We start from the raw sequence: 21,700 nt of genomic DNA on the forward strand, positions 1-21,700 counted from the left end.
CTGGAACTCGGGTCTCGGTTCTTGTTGGGGTTTCAGGCTCAGGCATGTCCTTGAGCTGCTACGCGGCAGCTATGGCTGCTGGAGGAGTGTACGTATTGGCATGCTTTGTAGATTAAACCACGTTTTACATACTTGGAAAAATACATTAGCGTGATTTGAGTCAGAGTCATTCATCACTTATTCTGGTGTCGCTGATAATTGAGAGTGAATGATAGAGACTTGTTGAAAACAGATAGACTATAAAGCCAAAGAAGAGCTAAAATGGAAAATGCTATATAGTTAAACGAAACTTACAAAGTGAAATCATATAGTATGTTTTGTTTCTGTTTAGATAATGGAGAATCATAGCCCTGACAGCTTTCAGAAGAGTGAATCACCAGCTTCTGATAGCGAAGACGAGATTGAGTTCATTGGAGTAAGTAGATCTTGCATTGGAAATTCACTTCTTGTTCTAAAATACACACTTTCACTATCAATAAACAGGAGAGGGGTCTTCATTGACTCTGTTGGTGATTATATTTTGATGTAAATCATTACTCTCAAATATGATTTCATTTATGAATATATGTGGCAGATAGCTGCTCAGTCCTAAGTGTTTATGTGCCTTTTCTTGGAAGGCTATACGATGATGTTGGTCCTGTAGAGAGAATGTGGTCTTGAGTATCCGAGCAGGTGAGGGGGGTATTACAGTGATCAGTGAGGTATATAAGAAGGGTCTGTAGATAACTTTGCTGGTAATTGTATTGCATAGCATGAAAAGTCCCTCTGAAGTTAACGGAATAAATCACTGCTCATTCTGCAAATCAGTGTTGAAATCACTGTACTCAATTTAGAAGAAGAAGGAAATAATGAGTTAGAGGCCTTAAACAATCCTCTGGAATTGTGAGGGGCTTTTTATTGTACAACACCTAGTCTAATGCTAATATGCATTTTGTGAATGTGACTTTAAAACACTTGTATCTGTTGGCTATCCAAGAGAAGCAGAATGTTTTTAATGTTGCCTGTATTGTGGCCTCAGTGTATCGTCAGTGCAGTGGTGAGAGGTGGCAGGATTACACAGAATCACAGAATTGTTTAGGTTGGAAAAGACCATTAAGATCATTGGGTCCAGCCATTAACCCAGCACTAAACCATGTTCCTAGGAGCCACGTCTACATATCTAAATATGTTTTTCTTGAAGGAGCAAGTCATGTTACTAGGGTAAAGTGATTCAATGATGCCAGTATTTTTAATGGCTGGTTTTCTGTAGATTTGTCTCATTTTCGAGCAATATGCTGAATAATTTTTAGATCCCCCCTCCCTCATTTTGTATAGTGTTTGATTAAAGCCAAAGTTCAATATACAGACTTTTTCTGCAGGAGTATTTAGGTGCTCGAGTATGAAGGATAAATGGGTTTTTTTTGCAAAAATTATGAGTAGGTGATTATCTCTGAAACATCTTAATATTTTGGTTGATTTAGGCAAAATTGATTAATGAGTTCAGAGTTCATTATATACACATATTCATGTGCATCTGCAGAGAAGGACTTGGAATTGTTGGTGGATGAGCTGGCAATGTGTGCTTGCAGCCCAGAAATTGCAGTGTGTCCTGGGCTGCACCAAAAGCAGCGTGGCCAGCAGGGCAAGGGAGGGGATCCTGCCCCTCTGCTCTGCTCTGGTGAGACCCTACCTGCAGTGCTGCATCCAGCTCTGGGGTCCTCAGGACAGGAAGGACATGGATCTGATGGAATGAGTCCAGAGGAGGGTCACCAAGACATTGGAGGGATGGAGCACCTCACCTGTGAGGAAGGACTAAGAACTGAGATTGTTCAGCCTGGAAAAGAGAGGGCTTCAGGGTGACCTAATTGCAGCCTTCCAGCAGCTGGAGGAAGCCTACAGAAAAGATGGAGAGGGGCTTTTAATGAGAGCATATAGCGAGAGGACAAGGAGGAATGCCTTCAGACTAAAAGTATGTTTAGGTTAGATAATAGGAAGAAATTCTTTTCTGTGAGGGTGGTGAGGCACTGGAACAGGTTGTCCAGGTAAGTTATGGATGCCCCTCCATTCCTGGGAGTGTTCAAGGCCAGGCTTGAGGGAGCTCTGAGCAGCCTGGTCCAGTGGAAGATGTTCCTGCCCACAGCAGGGGGGTTGGACAAGATGATCTTTCCAACCCAGACCATTCTATGACTCTGTGATCATGGCTGAATAAGCTTCATTTTCTTCAAACTGGTCAATGACCAAGGAAGCTAGTATGTCTTGGAATGTGTAAGGATTGAAGAGCTGCTGGAGCAGCAAGAACAGTAACTGAAAGAGAAAATCAACACTTCTGGCTACCCTTTATTTCCCTTGGCTTTGCCTCTGGATAATAGGATTCCTTTGTGGTCCCAGTGACTATTGCTTCCAAGAGAGGTGCTAAGTATAGGAAGATGACTCTGCTCAAATTTTGTGCAGGATTAATATCCTGTGATGAAGAGCTTGCTATTGTAGTTGATGAATATGAAGGAAAGGTGTGTGACCCTGGCCATCACCTAATATTAGCAGTATGTCTTCAGATCTCATTTGCTCCTCTGAGCGAAGGTGACTTTGGACTTTGCAAAAGGATTTCTAGACTGCTCGGCTAGCTTTTGATCATCATTTCTATGTAATAATGTGTATAACTGGAAGCTTACACTCTTCATAAAGGTTATGTATGTGTGGATGCCTCCTGATTATGTGCATGTCCTAAAGACCCAGTGGACAAAATGGTACTGTATGACTTGAATTAGAGAAGCAACTGGGTTTTCCCAACCTGTGCTCATTTTGATAGAAAACAAGTAGCTGTAGGCCATGTGATTTGTGTTTTTTCTTCCTTTTTCTCTTCTTTTTCTTTTTTTTTTTCTTCTTGATGTGGCTGGATGTGGGTTTAATGTGGGTTTTTTACTTCTTTGATCAGTTTCTCTTTGTGGTTTTGGGTAGGTTTTTTTTCCACTTTATTCACTTGTACTGGAGTGTTGGAATTCATACTGTCGGACTTTTGCTCCATCAAATAAGGACTTTTTGTCAGTCTGCTGCTGCTAGAGATTTTCAGCTTTTGTAGTCCAATTCACCCTCATTCAAGAAACTTAAAACTGTTCTTCCATGATTTTCTACCTTCTAATTCTTCATTAAAACATATTTTGTCCATTTAAAATCATTACATTTTAAGTTTGAGAAATGTTAAGTTTGAAACACCAGAGAAATATGATTTAATCTACAGTGCAAGTTGATACATCTGTGTTCTTAACATAGGGTGGTCTTGCCCCCATTTTGCTTACTTGGGAAGGATAAGGCAAGAGTGAAGAAATTCACAATTGTAATGCCTTGTGAGCAAACAGATAAATCACGTTGCCACAGTTGGTACCAAAAGCATTAGACTTAGAGGAGATAATGTAATGCACTGAAACATGGTAGTTACCAATTAAAGATTTTGCTTTCTTTCCCTCTGTGGTGTTAAATATTAGATATTCTAAATGAAGTGTGTGTTGCTCTGGCTTCTAGTTGCATCACAGCAGGAACTGAATAAAACAGTAGTGGTGTTAGGAAGCAACTTTCATTTCTGCACCCATCCCAAGTCAGCCAGAATTTGAATTTTTTGTATTTGCTAGGTTATAAAGTCAAAACTCGTTAAGTGCATGTTGGTTCACTGCGTTGGTCAGTTCTTAGCAGTCTTTAAAGTTTCAAGTCTGCTGGGACAGAGATTTAGAGTACAAATAGTACAACTGGTGTAAATATTTTAAAATTTACTTTAATATAAACTTGTTCTGTGATAATAAGAATGTTTACATGTGTATATACAATTATGCTCACATAATTATTTGTCAAAGGTGAGTTTGTGGTCACATACATGAAAGCTAGATCCATGTTTCCTGTATGCTGGTGTGTGTGCAATTATGCAGAATTGTTCTGTTTAAGTAAACTAGGAATTTGGTCTGAAGGCACATAAAGCTAAAACAACAAACAGAACACCTTGCCTGGTGTGTCAGTGGACAAGGAGTCTGTTAGCTAGGCCAGATCACCTGAAGATTGCGTGAAATGAGGAAGAGCATGAGAGAGAGACCACAGTTTAGGGCTTTTGGAGAAGACTTTGGGGTAAAAATGAGCTTCACAGAACTCCTTGAGAAGAAATTGTCCTTGGAGATGAGTATGAGGCTTCGTCTAACCAGTCACCAGTTAAACAAATATGATTGTATTAACAGTTAAACTGGGCATTTTGCATAACATAGTGAAATTAGAGTCCTGGTGATGCTTCCAGGCAAGCTGTGAATAACAGCAGAGATGTCACAGCTGCCTGGAGAAATAAAAACCTATAAATTCTTCTACTCACAGAAATAGCTGTGATTTTTGTTTGTCGCTCAGTGGCTGATGGTTTGTGAGAACGACGGCTTTTAAAGATTGTTCAGGGAAGTAATTTAGAAGTGGATCATGTTAGGTTTTGGTGGGTTTTTTAGGTCGGGTGTTTCGTTGTTTTGTTTTTGGTTGGATTGTTGTTATTTTTGGGGGGGGTTGGGGTTTGTGTTTCTCTGTTTTTTGTTTTTTTCTTTGAATGTGAAGGATCTACTGCTAACTGTGAAGGGTGAGCATATCTTAGTGCTAGTACATCTGAATAGTTTTATGTCTTTCTGGGTGCCAGGTATGCCAGTTTAGTCAGCCAGAGAAGCCCCAGCTTCAGAGAGAGCTTGTCCATGTTGGTTTTTTAAATTGCACTCTTTGTGTGCCAAGATTTACTCCCCCACTCATCTGGTGGGGAGTTAGAGCAGGTGGAATGAAGCTCTCTGATCTTCAGCTTCTTAACTCTTCTGTAGTGATGGAATCCTCAGGGTTGGCATCTTTTTTGCATTCCTATTTAGTTGAACCATCTGGAAAATAAAGTAATTAAAACTCTCATAACTTTCGGTGTGAGGCTTATCTTGTGTGGAGGTAAATATTACACAAAAATTGCATAAAAAAAGGATTTTGGAAGGAAAAAGAACATTTCATATGTGAAGAAAACATTTAAACAAGTGTAATAATTAAATTTATTGGTTTTGATCGGTTGAACTTCTAGGCTTGAAAGCAAGTTACTCTGCATTTCAGCTGTAATTTTATAAGTTTTGATTAGTTTTTGAACCCTAAGAGTAAGTAAACACAAATAAGAAAAATCTCTGCCCTTGAAGGAGCTGTTAGGATCAGAGCTGAACATTTCAAAATACATTATTGACCTGATTGGACAGTCAGGTGGTCAGAGTGTGTTTTGAACTCTTACTTTCTAACACCTGTTTATTAAAGGTTTAGTTTCTTAAAAGTGTTGCAGAGCCTGTCAGTTTCTAAAGAAGCAAATCTGCAGTGGATTTTTTTCTAGTATTTCATTTAGAAAGCCATGTTATGTTTATTTAATCATAAAGAGTTACTCTTTGGGGGTAATTGGAGGCTGACAGCTTGATTCATAGAAGCTTTTGTCATCTGTCCAAGATTTCATCCCTCTTCTCCCCAGTGAGACAGAGGACTGTTCATGCCTGCCCAGCTGAACAGCTTTACTGCCTTGAAAGGTGGAAGAATGTAAAGAATGAGATGCATTAAGAGCAGCAGAAAGGATTCCATGCTGCTTTTCTCTCTGCTACTCATCATGAGGCAGTAGGTCTTCCTAGCCTGTCCTGTGTAATTGATTGTTAATATCTTGAAGAAACTGCCAATGTAAGGCAGAGATGGTACATTTTATCTCTGAGGAAGACAATTTAATGCTTTTGTGTGTGCATTTTTTACACTTTTTTTCCAGGAAGGACCTTTAAGGCCTGTCCTTGAATGCATTGATCTTGTCAGCAGTGGGGATGAAGAACCTAACAGCAGTTCTAATTTTCATGTGAGTATTTTGTGATGTATTTTAGGACATCTTGGTTGAATAAAATGATTGGTCTTCTGTATTTTTTCCTATCAGTCACTCTTCACAAAAGCCTTGTTAGATGTATTTTTAAAAAGTATTTAATTTTTTTATTTTTCTACTTGCTGTTGACTGAAAAGCAAGAATACCAGCACTTCACTTTTTCCAGTGCCGTTTTTTCTGCCTTGAAATCACTTGGTTATTGTGTCTTTCAGTCATCTTAACAAGTGTGGGGAAATAAAATTACATGCAGCCTCAGAAATCAGGGTGTCCAGTTTCTAGCCTGAAAACATATCTGCTCTACTACCAGGCCTTTTCTTTCTGAAATAACCTTTTAGGAACAATTTATGGGTTGAATGACCTTGTTCCAATGACAGGCTGGTCTTAGCCTAATCCTTCATAATCCATTCTAAGAATGTACAAGTCAGAAGCAGGGCTCTATCTATCCCCCAAACTTATTCTGCCTGCTCTACAAGGCCTTTGAAAAGGGATTTGATAGACCCTACTGGAGCTGGTCTTGGCAGCAGTGACTATCTTTTGACTTTGTTTTCCTGTGTTGCAGCAAAGGGTGTTTGTAATAATTCTGATTCTTTAAGGAAAGGTGATCTGTCCATGCACAAGCTGCTGACATTACAGGGATCATTAGTAGAGCTGACTGTGTAAGAGGAAACTACAGTATATGGCCTATCCCTTAGGCTAGAAAAAGCTCACCGTCTGCCTTTTTTGAGGATAGTGGGCAGTGTTAGAGCAAGAGTGAAGGTAGTTCTCAGTTTTTTTAGATGGGCTGCATGTTGGCTTTGAAGTCAGGAGGGATTTTGTTTACTTTAGAAGAACTGACTTAACTATTCATTTGTTGGAGACTTCTAGGACACTCAGCACAATCATGCATGTTCCTCTACTGCATGTGAGGCTAATGTTTATGTTGAATTGTCTTGAATATGTGGAGGGGAGGGGTTGGGTTTTTTATTTGTTTTTTAACAGAAGTTACAGATGCTGGTAAAAAGGAAGAGAAAGCTACAAGGTAGCTCATGGAACTTAGGATAAGAGTATCTTTAGTGAATTATGTCACAATGCTTGGCACCACTTTTCACTATATTAGTGTCTGTTTTGTAACAATCACCTAATAAGACTGACTTTCCAATTGTAGAGAAATACTAAGAGAAAGGATCACATTGACTATCAAAAGGAACGAGTTGCATCAACCCTGGATCGTCTGGCACGCCATGTTGAAGTAGAGAAGCAGCAAAAAGAGGAGAAAAACAAAGCCTTTAAGGTATTGGATGTGTTTTATTTTGGAAGAATTGCATAATAAAGGCGTTGTAGTCACAAGTGCTTTCGTTTTCACTACTAAGTAAATAAAAATATTGATGAGTCATGCCTGGAATTAGCGCCTGGACTTCTGCTTCTGAGGCATTGTGTGAAACACAGCATGGACTTTGTCTTTTCAGTGGCTTTTAACTGATCAGTTTTCTAGTCTTATTGCAGTTCCTAAGGGCGGAAAAGTTAAATGAATGAAAACCAATGGCAAAAGCTTGTTCTCTTCTTTGTATATATAGCAGAGGAACCTTAGTATCAATTATTCTGGTACTCTAATTTTTTTAATTAATTGAAAAATAACAGTTATCACAAACCACCATGCAGCAGGCATTGCTATTTACCTGCTTTTGTGTGAGATTTTTGGGAAGCTGTTTGCCACAATAAATCTGTATCAGGTAGTATTTCATAATGGGATAAAATTTTCAACATTTAAGGCATAATTTTAAGGTTGAGTCCTATTAGTTGCACTTTGCAGCCATTTGAAAAGAATATACTTCTTGCTTTTGTTACAAACTGGGAGTTACAGTGTAAATGACAGGACTGCTCTCAGTAGGAGCTGGACATCTTGAAGAAGTGGGATTACAAGAACTTCATGGAATTGAACAGGGACAAATGTAAATCCAGAGTTGGCAAAATGTACTGACTTCCCAGTCTAATTTTCTCAACACTGTTAACAGCTTTTAAAATCACATAATTCTACTATATTTACAGTTTGTTACAGTCTGTGGTAGACAATGCAGCTGTAGTACAATGGAGTAAAAGGCTAGATTAGATACACTCCAAGGTAGCCTTGAAGTCTGGAGGCCTACATCCCTCTTCTGTCTCTTCCACTTTGAATTTGGCATTCTGTTTATGTCTCCACATGCAGTTTTTCAACTGTAAAGTGGAGTCAGAGATAACTGTGTAGCTTTTAAAGCAGCTTGAGAATGAAGGCTAGAGGACCTATTTGTTAAAGATGAATATTTTCCTCCTGCTTGGCTCTTCACTCTTCACCAGGTAATGCAAAGTGCAGATTTAAATTTAGTCTTCAAAGTGAAAATGCCATTTTCTTTTTTTTTTTTCTTTTTTTTTTATTACATTCCATTTTTATTGTATTAAACAGAAGTCAGTCCAGTTGTAAGACTTTTTTTCCCTCACTTAGGTTTTCATGGGTGTATTTTTTTAGGAACCCATATGTAAGTTTTGAGATACATACGTAATTTTTTTAATTTTTTTTTAAATTTGATCACAACATTCTCTGTTATGTTTTTTTCCTTTAGGAGAAAGTTGATTCCCAATATGCTCATGGGTTACAAGAATTAGAATTTATTCGGGAGCACAGTGATACAGAAGCTGCAAGGTTATGTGTGGACCAGTGGTTAAAAATGCCAGGTAAGAATAGAAAACTAAGTGTGAGTGATGGTTTCTAAGTCCTGCATGACAGAGTAGAACATGTGAAAATTGTGTTGAGCTTGCAAGTACCTTGTGCATAACCAAATCCTACTATATTTTGCTAGGGCACATAATTAGAAAGTTCCTAAAGATTTATTTCCATGAAAGCTATTCCTGCAATGCTTTGCTACTTAGAAAATGAAAGATACGAAGTCTAAAAACCAGTAAGGCAATGTTAACAATTATTTTTATAAGCAAAGTTAATAGGAAGAAAAAAATACTACTGTTGAACTGTGGCTTAGGAAAGTGCAAATGTAATTTCACAATGTTTAATGAATTTAAAATACTGCCTGGAGGACCTGGAGGAAGAGCGTCAAACTGTTTGAAAAGTTACACTACTGGGAATTGAAGAGGCAGTGAAAGAGCAGACTTAGTGTCGTAGGATTGAAGGAAAGTGAGTAGATTGTTAGTTTGCTTTTAAGAATCACTACAGTTTGATTCTGGAATGTTTTAGGGCTTGTGTGTTACTTGTTTTCTTAAGCCTCTGTGGTTCAGCTTCTGGTTAAGTACTTTGTCTTGGAACACAGGTCTGAAACCTGGCTCTGTTAATGGTGGAAGAAGAGGTGTTTATGAGAGGAAAGGTCAGACTCAAGTCAGCAGCAGTCCCAAATGTTGTCCTGTGATGCATTGCAACAGACAGTTTGATAATGTACATCTTCTTCTAGGTCACCTTCAAAGGTAAGGAGATACATTGCAAGAGTTCAGTGCAAGGAGTAATAATAAAAGAATATGCTCTAACTTAGGACATCAGCATCAAGTCTGCTTTAAATTCCCTGTACTGACAAAGCTCAATTTTTAGAGCAAATTAATATGTTAAAATTTATATAGATGAGCTTTATGGGGGTTTTTTTGTTGTTGGTTTGGTTTAGTTTTTTACTTGGTATGTGTAGTTTGTTTTTGTTTTTTTCATTCACAGTTGATGTCTTCCTCTTATTGAGCATATTTTAATATCTGCAGGTTTTTTGTGGAGTTAGATTTCCGTACTCCAGTTTAGTTGTACCTTCATCCCAACTTGAAATAAATGAAAAAGGCTAACTTATACAAGTTGATCTAAGATAAAAAGAAAAGCCCCTAATGCAGGGAAAGAGGAACAAAAGCTACAGGCTGTCTGTTCATAGCTGGTCTTGCTAGTCAGTACTCAATGTATCTGTGTTCAATTCCAGCAGATACTGCCTTTTAACTAGTGAATGTGTCTGTAGGCAGGATGGTGAGGAGCTGAGGAGAGTGTCCTGGGTTAAGCCCCATAGGCAGCTCAGCCCCACATAGCTGCTCACTTACCCTGGTGGGATGTAGGGTAAAAGTGAGAAAACTCTGGGCTGAGGTAAAAACAGTTCAATAAGCAAAGCAAAAGCTGTGTGCACATGCGAAGCAAAATACAGAATTGAGAGCTCTATCACACCTGATAGTTACTTGGAGTGATGGCATTTGTCTTCCAGCTATCTCCTCTTCCTCCTCCACCCAACTTTTATTGCTGAGCATGATGTCTTATGCTGTGGGATGTCTGTTCGGCCATTTGAGGTCAGCTCTCCCAGCTGTGTCTCCCACTATTTTGCTGGTGGGACAGTCTGAAAAGCGGAGAAGACCTTGACGCTGTGCAAGCACTGCTCAGCAATAACTAAAACTTCTCTGTGCTATCAGCACTGTTGTTCATAAATCCCAAACACAGCAACCATACAAGCTGCTACAAAAAATGACGTCCATACCAACCAGAACTAGTACAGGGAGATAAAATAAATAAATTATAAAAATGTCTATGTAGGAAATTAAGGCTTTGTTAGTTCTCTTAAAAGCAATATGATTTCTCTCCAGAGTGGTCATTTTAACATGTAAGGTACAGGGAGAATCATCTCTGTGTAGGACACTTAAACTGATACATTTCATGATAGGGAAAGTAAGAAATTTTTTGTAGTTTAGGTTGGTTAGATAGGGAGTTTTTGTCTGTCTGATAGCTTCAAAGGACAGAATTTTTCCCATTTAAAAAAAGTTATTTGACTATTTAGAGGGGACTAGTTTGCTAATTGTTTCTTCTTCTCCAGGTTTGATCATTCTCCTTGTGACCCAACAGTCACATTACATGGACCCCCACATAACGCTGTTGCCTGTGTGATATGCTGCGAAAGGTTTTCAACCTCTCAGCAGTACAGTGATCATCTTTTATCTAAGGCAAGAGTATAAGGATGAATAACTCACCTGACTGAATGTAGTAGAGGGTTTAAGACTTAAAATTATGTATTGATTTTGGTTTTGGTTTTTGTTTTGTTTTTTCTTTAACTCTCTCCTCTCTTTTACTCTTCATTATATTTTTCTCTGGTTCTGCTGTGTTTCAAACACTTGGTGTAGGCTGACAGGATTCCCTTTAGATGTGGCCATGAGGTTGTACTTTTTAGTATGCTTGCAAGAGGACCATAGTTCTGTCTTGAACCTCTGGTCCATCTATTGAGGTTATTGATAGGTATTCCCTATTTTTTTGCATTTCCAAAACTATAAAAGTAAAGACAGGAAGTTAGGGTGAAATAAGTGACAGCAAAGAGAAGCAGCAGAAAGGAGATGAGGATTTTATTTAAGCAATCTAGTATTGAATTGGATAATGGATAGCATTTTCAAAATTGGGTGTTTTCATAACAAATATTCTCACCTAGTCTTCAGAGGCTGCATTAAATTTGAGGAAGTTTTAGAATTCCTGAAAATCAGAATAAATTTTGCAGTCAAAGATCTGAGCATATAATGAAGATTCTTGGAGTGATGTAGAAGGAAGCAAGCAAAAATAGCAGAAGCAGAACTAAAGGATTTTTGCCCTGAAGGCAGAGCTCTGAAGTAGAAAGCAAAGAGCGTGGAAGGAGTTTGCTTCTACAAAAGTCACTGACCTTTCAGGCTACTCTGAGGAGCAGCATTTTGGAGAGTTAGAGGTTAGCAAGATTAGAGAAGAAATGACATGAGGTAAAACAGCTGGCTAATTGACAGAGGGAAGTTTTTCTGAGAGCCTGTGTAAAGGGAATGGCTAAGAATTACTGGAACCCATAGTCCCTGGTAAGGTACTTAGTCCCAGTGGTGCAAGAAGGGGATGGAAAAGTTGGCAGTGTAGTAAGGAGTGATGAGTAGCTGGGTTTGACAGTGGTACTTTGGTCAGTTCCTTGTGTCTTGTGAGCTGAAGTGTAGAGGGGTAGGCTGTAGATAAATATAAATGTGGTAGCTGAAAACCTAAAAGTGAAAATATTACCACAGAAATGAGAGAGGAATGGGAGGACATGAGAACTGGGACTGGTTTCTTGACTTAATTTGTTTCCTAAATAGATAATTTTCTCTTCCAGCTAAATGAAAATGATGGGCATAAAAAAGGTATTCCTCCACAACATATTCAGTGTTTTGCATGCCCAAACTGCTTTCTCCTTTTCACCAGAAGAGATGAGTGTTTGCAGCATATGTCACGAGAGAACCACGTCCTCCCGGTTTCTGAACTGAGTGGTATGTTGCTATTAAGTGTATTGTATCATTTTTTCTGATAAATCATCCTTAAGACAGGAAGTGACTTATATTTTTCTGCTGCGTAAAAAAGCTTTAGGCTTTAAAATTTGTTATTAATGAATTCTTGTTTTTCTTTTAATATCTTAAATGTGATGCATTGAAATTCGTCGTTTTGTGTAGAAGTGATTCCTCTATCACACTATGAGATGCTGCCGAGTCTCTCACATGACTCCATCCTCCAGTGAGTCCATACAAGTGACTACTTTCCTAAAAAGTTTACATTTAGCATGTTGATAGAGACTCAGGGCAAAGCACATAAACTTCTTTTTCAGTTTCAGTCAGAGTGGCTGTTGAGTTTTTTTCATCTTACTCTGCTTTCTCTAGTGTGCTTGGAGGCTATTTTTCTTGCCAGTGTCCTTTGCATTCCTGATGGCAAAGACTTATGAGAATGTCTTCTACATGTAATTGCAAATTTAGGGTGCTTAGCTGGAGCATTGCTGCCAGTCTGGTGGCCTGCACAGACTACATGGCTGCTGAAGGCTGAAATACTGGTTATGTTGTGAGCTGGCAAGATCCTGAACCATGCTTAATAAAGTCCAGAGGAAAGAGGTGTCTGATTATGGTACTGGCAAGCAGGGTTAATGTCCAACATAGCTGTACTGTTTATGTCAATTTTTAATTTTTGACATAAGCAATAGGCATTAAGGCATTTACTTCAATGTTAGCTAAACTGCTAAGTGGCCATACTTTAGAGATTGTAACTCTCTGGACAAGCCTATGTGGCCAAAAAAATTCATATAGTTATTTCTCATCTTAGTAAGTATATCTTTGACTTCTGCTGTCCCCTAGAGTGGCTGCAGGAAATGTACAGAAAAGGCAGGCTTTAAAGGAATCCCCTGCAGGTCAAGTCACTTCTGCTGCCTTCATGTAGTGAAGTGACAAATCAGCTGCATCGTTATACTTTCCCTTATGCATTCTCACTCTAATGTACTTTTATTCCCAAATAGGTTATTAATTCTGAATGTGATGACTGCAGATGCTTTTAAATTCAGGTCATAGATTTTAAAAAAGATTACTGGTGAGCTATTGCTTTGAAATATTTGAAAGTACAAGTTAGTGTTTTCTTCTTTAGAAATGGAGAGTGCTTAACTCAGAACAAAAAATTGAGTGCTCCATTTTTTACTTTGCATTAGTAAGGCTTCATGATTAATAATTGTCAGCATGGCCTGAGATCTGCCAGTGAAGTTAGCTGAAAGACAAAACCTCAAATTACTGCCTGCTGATCATCACATTTCACTGAAACAGAAAAATCAAAGGGAATTTACCTGCCTGAGAAGGTGCAGAACTTGAACAATATATAACCCACAAACCATTTACCATTCTCTTTTCAGTAGAATTTTCTTATTTTGCTGGTACCAGAAGTTATCTGTGGAGTAAATACTCAGAACAACAGAAAGTCTTGCATCTAAAAATTTAAGAATTAACATTAAGGATGGGAAGGAAGGAGATGGTCAAGGGTGTGTGGGAACTTGTGAAATAAATTAAATGCTTTTTGAAAAAAAAAACTCTATGGCTTACAACAAAAATTTACGTATTAATTGCAGACAGCTGGTAATAGGTGGAGGAGAAGAAGGTAAGAATCTAAGAGGGATACTGACTTGGCATTGTAGAAGGAGGAAAAGGAAAGTAAAGTCAGTCACACGGTGTGAAAAAGCAAGATGCAAGCAGATTCAGGTATAAGATAGTTACAGAAGTTTAAAAAATTCAGGATTTAGTTACAGCTTTCATTGCACGGTTACTGTAGCTCAGCTGACATTTGTTAAGGTGCTTTCTGAACCCTGTGACAAATAAGTAGCAATAGTAATTGTGTCATCAGAGAGCTGAAATTCTGTGGAAAAACTCAGTGTGGTTACACTTTCTGCCATTCCGTTTTATAGATGCATTGAAGTCTGACTGTCCACTACCTTTTCCATCCTTTGCAAAGAACCTCTTGATATCTCTGTGCAAAGAGGTCTCCTTCCAAGTGAAGTGTATGTCTTGCTTCAAGATACTGCGCTCACATATGGAATTAACAGCTCATTTCAGGTTTGTGAAAGGCAGTTGTCTTTGTAGTGTGAACATCCGTAGATCAATGACAGCTGTGCAGACATGCTTTTCGTGGTACTAGTGGATTTCAGGCCAGCTAGGATCCTCTGAATGTTGAGTTCCTTAAGAAAAGCCTGCCCTCTTAAGTTTACCTCACACTGCAGAAAGCTGATCAGTGTCAGGATCCTTTTTGTATTTTCTGTAACAGAATAACAAAAGCTATTCTCTGTTCCACTATTTCTATGTTGACAGCATTTGATTTTGAAAATGTACAGTCAAAAACATAACCATCAATCTACATGCTAACTTTGGAAACTAGCACCTAATTATCTTCAAAGTTCAGAGACTAAATATACATTGCATGGTTTTGTTGGCAAGCTGGTAGGTGGGTTAAAGTACATAGAGGACAGTTTCCATGCACTTACTGCTGTAGCTACTTGGTAATATATGAAGTACATCTTGAGAGTTTAAAAATATTTCAGGTTGTGATACAAACTCTTTATGTTTTTAATCCATTTCAGAACACGTTGTTATAATTCTGGGCCCATGGCGCTGTCAAAGAAAAGCATCGTCCAAGTTGCAGAGATATTTAAAATGAAAGGTTACTGTGAGAACTGTGATGAGCTGTTTGCTGATAAGAATCAGATGACCCAACACAAACAAACCACTCGACATAACATTAGAGTTTTTACTACACTGGAAGAGTCCATCTTAATGTTCTGCCATGTCAATGGAAAACGTAAAAATCAGTCTCAGTTGTGCCACATTGTGGAACGGTCAAGACCACTACTTAAAAGACATTTGAGTACAGATGAGTCCTCCAGCGAAATGGCATCTTCTCCTCCAAAACGGAAGAGTAATTTAAAAGATAAAAGTGAAGATAAAGTCACAAACCAAAGTCAAGGTAGTGCTTGTAAAGTAAAAGCCTGGTTTTGTGAATGCCTTCAAAAGTTTTTTACAGAAGAGTCAGTAGAAAAGCATATTTTATCAGCAAATAGGATCTGTCACAAATGTGCTGTGTGTGGAAAGCTGGCTGAAAACTCAAGCATTATCCGCCTGCATATGAGTCGGTTCCATGGAGGAGCACACTTGACTAATTTTCTTCTTTGGTGCAGAGCATGCTCTGTAGATCTTAGAGAAGAGGATATTATGGGACACATAACTGAGTTTCATGGTGGACATAGTTACTACTATGAGCAAGAAGCTGTAGAAGATGAACCTATGCCATCTGCTTCTGATGCAGTGAGCATTTCTGCAGGTGGAGATGAAGACTGCATTTCTGGCCCTGTGGAGCTCTCCCCTGAAAGTCATCCTGTTGTGGGAAAATGGCAGTGCCGCATTTGTGAGGAGATGTTTGAATCTGAAGAGAGTGTTAAACAACATTGCATGTCCTTGGAAAGCCATGCATTTCACAGGTATTCATGTGGCTTATGCAGAAATCATTTTCGGAAAGTAGGAACACTACAGCGGCACTTCCAAGAGCATCATAATCAGGAGATACAGACTAAATACTTCTGTGGCCTTTGTGGTGATCTCTTCTTCAACACAGAGGAAGAATTTCTAACCCATTACAAGGCGCTTCATAGCATGGACTATACATTTGTGCCTGAGCAGATGGAACTATCCATAAAAAAAGATGAGGACTTCCTCCCAGTCGAACAAGGAGACCGTTTGACCTGTGGTTGCCGGACAGCTTATGTCTCCAAGATCAACAAGAGGAACGATTATGAGAATTGTCAGAAGACCATGCTGCAGAAAGGACACTTATGGTTTCGATGCTGCTTGTGTTCTGTAACAGCACAGAATATTGCTGATTTGAACAGTCACCTCAAGAGTCACACATCTGTAAAACCTAAGGGAGAGATGTATGTTGTTAGATGTGCTGCATGCAACAAAAACTTTGATGATCTTCCAAGCGCACATCAGCACTATCACATGAAACACTGCTTCCTGCAGAAACCTGATCTATCAAGTCTTGCATCAGAATCAGAAGACACAGTATTCAAGTTTTCAGCAAGTGGGGCTTGTGCTGTCAGAAAACCCCACAGGCAGCAATTCCAAGCATCCCCATCCAAAACTCAGGACAGACCACAGTTTTCTGCTTTACAGGGCCGAATAGAGGGAAAGAAGATAAAAAATGAGGACTTAGAACAGTCTGAAGAATTAAGTGAAAGTATGTAGAAAATTTCTGTCAACGTTAGTTGAAAGTATTGCTGTCCTTAACACACTCTGTTTTATTGTCAGTACATGCCACATACCATTTGGTTACATCCAGTCTATAAATGAGCTCAGAATTTAGTACTTGTTATTTCTCAAATACTGAATTCTCATTTTGTGCTTGAATTTCCAAAACTCAGACTCCACAATTTCTAGTTATATGTTATGAGTATGAACTCTTGAGAAAAATCCAAACAAAAAGGCAGATGTGAGAATCTTGAGACCGAAACATTTGATTTTCAAATTAGTTTGGAGCATAAATTGGTGTTAAAAGGAAGAGGACCATCAAGGATGCCCCAATTAGGGATCTAATGCCTGGAATTGTAAAAGTGATCTATCATACACATTCAGAAGAAACTTGCCTTCTTTATATATGTAAATATATATGTTAGTGCTTTCTGTGTGGGCAGTGCTGTTATATCACCATCATCTCAGCTTTCTTAGCTTGCCAAAAAGCAGTATCAGCTGAGAATTTATATTCCAGTATGTATTTTTTTTTCCCCTCAAGCATGCAATTTTTTTCAAGTTCATTATCACTTCTAAGAATGACATCCAGAGTGCAGAAGGTGTACCTTGTATTCAGAAATTGGAAGTGTTTCTTGATTACTAGTGGTATGATAATGCTTTTGATTAAGAGGTTGACGTTTATGTTAGAAGTACAGCAAAAAGTACATATCTAAACATTTTATGTGCTTTTATGCATGCAAGCAATTGAATGTCACAGAGACTTGCCACAGTCAGAGGTACACAGCTGGATATTAAATGAGTTATTAAAATGTCTTGGTGCAGGATGACAGCTTTCTGTGCTTATCACAAAACTATGCAGGTCTGCACCACCATAGCCAGATTCTACTCTTCACTCTAATTTGTGCATTATTAACTGCTAGTTCAGTTGATTTTAAAATTATGCAGTCACCAAATGACATCATGTTTTGTAACTTTTCACTTACATATGTGACTACAAGAATTTTCAAAAGCAAGTTAGTTGACCAGAAAGTCACATAAATTTTAAATGTGTCCTTTTTATCCCATTGAAGATGGTGAACTTCCTGATCTTGACTATCTGAGTACCATGACTCACATTGTGTTGGTGGATCTGGACAACTGGGGAAGCTTTTTCACACATCTGCCAGCTAACCTGAACCAAGGGACATTTATCTGGGGTTTTCAAGGTAAAAAATGTTTGAAGTAAATTAAAAGATAAGATTAACAAGTCTGCACATCTACTTGAGCAGAGATTCCTTGAATCTGAGACAATGAAGAACAGGAGCAAGTAGGCACTAGGCTTCTAAAGTTGTAGTGTTACAGGCACCGTGTAACAGAAATGTTCTTGAACTTTTCAAACTCCATCTAAACCTCCATTGCTCTTACTGTTCTTGTAGAATAGTTCCAGAATTGCAGAACTGTTTAGGATTCTTTCTGGCTTCCCTCATGAACTTACTTAAGCTGTAACATATTTTCATAATTATCAAGACAACCATAATACTCAGAGACTATATTAACTCCTAAGTCCTTCTCATAAAGCTGGCATTTTTTATTTTGGTTTGGATTTTTAGATCCAGAAGGCATGATTTTGCACTCTTAAGACTTTTTTTTTTGTCCTGTCTCTGGCTTGTTCTGTAAAGGGTGGTCTGTGGAGGCAGATAAGCCTGCCAGGCCTTTGCCCTGGAGGGGTGTCATTTGCATGGAATGTGATAAGCTCATCTCAACCCTCCTCAGGAGAGATAACCCTTAGATGAGGATGTTCTCTCTCTGGTCAGGGCGAGTACCCACAATGCTCCGATACACCCATGTAGATCCTTTTTAATCCATTGGTTTTTCCCCTTTGGTACCACCCCTGCTTTCCTCCATAAACACGCCAGAGTTTACCGTGCTCAGTCCTGCTCGTTCTGTACAGCAGTAGGTGTGTGTCCCATCCTGAAGATACCAGTAGTTGATGGAACTCACATTGCTGTGGGTTTCATAGAATGACAGAATGGTTTGGATTGAAAGGGACCTTAAAGATCACACCATTTTTCAAAGTCTGCCAGTAGGATCTCTATAACTTGGTACTTTTGCTTACCTGTTTTTTGAACCAACTGCTTGTCCACCTCATGCTTTTTCTACAGGTTTTCTCTGTATCTACCTTTACAATTATTTTGTCTGTGGTACATTGATTTCTTCAGTAAAGTGTAGATAAGGGATAGTTTCAGAATATTTATGGCCTGAAACACAGGCATCATCTTACCAGATTTGTAGGTCAGGTATGTTTTACACTTGGTAAACACTATTGCACTGCACTTCATTGCTAAGTGTTCTTTATTCTCTCTTCTCATAAAGGATAATCAAGGATATTCTGGAAGCTGAGAGCTGTCATGCTGCTCAGGTTGGACAGAAAGGCCTGTTGATGCCTGGGTCACTTTTTTTTTTCCTCTGAGAACAGATTTTCCAGTTATCTGATGAAGGCAGAGCAAGTGTAGGTGTTAATGTAAAGTGGTGGGGATACAAACAGTCATCTGTGATCCTGAACCTGTAATCTCGTATCTGCTTGTTAGGAGTTTTGGGGATAAATCCTCTGATCTCCCCTGTTCAAGCTGGTTATTCTCCTGAGTTTTGTCCTCCTCCAGCATTACTTCTGTATCACTCCCTGTACTGTCATTACCTTTAGCCTTTCTGTAACAGCATTCCTGTACACATGCAAGCCAGAGAAAATACTGATTTTTGAGGTTTTAAGTCGCAGAATGTTAAGGGACTGGAATGGACCTTAGAGATCATCTAGTCCCAACTCCCTCTACCATGGGCAGGGACACCTGCTACTAGACCTGGTTGCTCAAGGCCTTATCCAGCCTGACTTGTAACACTGCCAGGGTTGAGGCATCCAAGATCTCCCTGAGCAAACTGTTCCAGTGTCTAGCCACCTTCACAGTAAAAGTTTTCCTTCTAATATCTAACCTAAACTCCTCCTCTTTCAGTTTGTACCCATTACTCCTTGTCCAGTCCTCCTACAGTTCCTGACAAAGAGTCCCTCTCTGGCTTTCCTTAGGTCCTTTCAGATACTGGAAGGTTGCTGTGAGGTCTCCATGCAACCTTCTCTTCTCCAGGCTGAACAGCCCCAACTTTCTCAGCCTCCCTTCATAGGGCTGGCGCTGTTATCAGCTGTCCTCTTATCAACTTCCTGACCCTCTCCTGGACTTGCTCCAACAGTTCCATGTCTTTCCTATACTGGGGACACCAGAACTGGACACAAGTAGTCCAGGTCTCACAAGATAAACAAGATAACATATCTCACACTTTCCATATTATACTTAATGGTCCTAGATTTCTATTTTATCCATGTTGCTTGGCTGCTTCGTATGTGTACATTCTGTTTTCTATATGGCAGTGCAACCTGTTGTTTGTTCTTACTATCTTTTGTAAGGCTTTTCTCAGCTTGAACACCTAGGCAGACTTTACTCCACCTGTGCACTCCTTGAATTCTATTGTGATTTGGGGTTTGGTTGTAGTTTTTAATTGCTGAAGGCAATGAAAACTATTTATATCTACAGTTATTCAATCTACTTGGCCTTGGAAAAACTTTTTCTACTCATAAAAATAAGAAACTATTAGGAATCTATGTCTGGCTACTCTGCTTATGTCTGGCTACTCTGCGTTTTATAAGGAATTATTTAGTAAAGAAGAATTTCCCCACATGAATTCAGACACTGGCTTTCAGTCATACTTCATTCTATCTAATCTATTCAAAATTAATTTGTTATTAGCTTGTTTGCTATGACAAGGTCTTCTGTGCTGTTACTGTTTTCCAAGGTTAAAGCATGGTTTTGATGCATTAAGAAAAATTTGGTTATACCTAGGGATGTCTGAGCTGTATTGCTGGAAATTTCTATTCTGACTTACAAAAAAGAAATAATTGTAGTACAACCATAGTGTTACTAGTCTGTCAGTAGGAACTCCTACTGATACAATACTCTTACCCAAAGGTACCTTTGTGCTAGTCATACTCTGAGCCCAGAGATGTTTCAAACACAGGTACCTGATGGCACAGCACAGCCCACATCAGCACCACTCAGTTCCTTACCTCCTGATGGGTTTGCTGCATGCAGGCTGCCTTGTGAGAGTGGCCCCTGAAGCATGTGGACTAAAACATGCTAAAGAGTTACGTGTGAATAAAATGGGTCATAGTCATATTAAAGAAATATTTACCAGTTTTAGTGTCAATTATATATTGGTTTTGAGCCTGGGAACACTAAGGCTCCTAGGTACATCTGGATCTATTGTTTTAGGTACCCTCTCATAATAATGGTTCGTATAGTTACTTCAGGCACACTATTCTTGTTTGTTTAACCTGTGAAAATACAGCAACATTTTTCCTGCATTTCACAAACAACATTTCTGAAATTCTAATTATTCTTTTTATACTATATATCTGCATTATTTCTATTATTCCTGTTTCTAGTTTAGCCTTAGCTTTGCTTTGAGTTCCTCCATTGTATTGTCTGGATTCTGTACATTTCTGTTTTAGATACTCTGTTGCCTTTCATCCATTCGTGGGCTAACTAAATAGGTCTAACTGTATGACAGGTCTGTCATTGTTTTCAGCTGCTTTGGTCAAATGCCTATGTTGTACATTTATGCAGCCAAAAAACAGGGCTGGTGATTACAAGTCTTTTCCAAACTGGGACTGAGGGCTGTCACAGCAGACAAGAAAAACATGCAAATAGCATTTTTTTCTTGTGAACAGGTTCCACTAATGATTTCTGTGTAGACTCTTAATAAATCTTTGTGATCAATTTTGATATCATCTTTTTGCCATTAGGCTGAAAAGGCAGGGGGGAAACAGGAGAAATCTCCTGAGGAGTGCTTTTCTTTGTTAGACTGTGGGCGGGTGGGCACGTTGGCATAAACCATCCTCTGCAACCTATTTACTTGAGCATTGGTTTCCCATGTCCTCACATGAAATGCCATCAATAACTGCTTTCATTTTCCATTCAAAATCCTTTCTTATATCCAGCTACACTATCATCCAGCAGATCAAGCAACATTTTTTTTCTCCAGGTTGCATACCCGTTATTTCTTAGCAGTTGGAATATTACAAAATTCTTAAGTCACTCTGGTCAAATTGTCCTTCCATTTGCTTGCCTTTTTGTACTGTCATATGTATTTTTATGGTGCAAGCTCCTCTGGTTTTTCCTCTCTTCTTGAGAGACTTCTGCGTCTTTCCTTTCCCTTGCAACTTGTTTAGATCTGGTACTGTTTTTTTCTGCAGCAGGCACTTTACTCAGCCTCTAACTACATGCTTAGCATTCTGTTTAGAAAATTCCTGCACTGTTTTCCCAGTTGTAGCTTGTTTTGCTCATCCTT

The 21,700-nt window shown here is 38.8% G+C and overlaps 1 protein-coding gene across 3 annotated transcripts in view; it reads left to right on the top strand.

Moving 5' to 3' along the window:
* The window catches only part of ZNF451 (zinc finger protein 451), a 34,987-nt gene continuing 13,287 nt past the window's right edge, over positions 1-21,700 (top strand). The window contains exons 1-10 of one of the 3 annotated variants that reach the window (XM_066314966.1): positions 1-415; positions 5,750-5,833; positions 6,999-7,124; positions 8,428-8,539; positions 9,127-9,277; positions 10,636-10,762; positions 11,908-12,061; positions 13,999-14,146; positions 14,668-16,319; positions 17,401-17,535. In XM_066314966.1, coding sequence (XP_066171063.1) covers positions 335-415; positions 5,750-5,833; positions 6,999-7,124; positions 8,428-8,539; positions 9,127-9,277; positions 10,636-10,762; positions 11,908-12,061; positions 13,999-14,146; positions 14,668-16,319; positions 17,401-17,535 — 2,770 coding nt within the window. In that variant the 5' untranslated portion in view covers positions 1-334. The remainder of the gene's footprint in view (positions 416-5,749; positions 5,834-6,998; positions 7,125-8,427; positions 8,540-9,126; positions 9,278-10,635; positions 10,763-11,907; positions 12,062-13,998; positions 14,147-14,667; positions 16,320-17,400; positions 17,536-21,700) is intronic. The other 2 variants (XM_066314965.1, XM_066314964.1) reach the window with 2 other exon arrangements.

The sequence above is a fragment of the Sylvia atricapilla genome, chromosome 3, assembly GCF_009819655.1.
Source record: "Sylvia atricapilla isolate bSylAtr1 chromosome 3, bSylAtr1.pri, whole genome shotgun sequence".
Taxonomy (NCBI): domain Eukaryota; kingdom Metazoa; phylum Chordata; class Aves; order Passeriformes; family Sylviidae; genus Sylvia; species Sylvia atricapilla.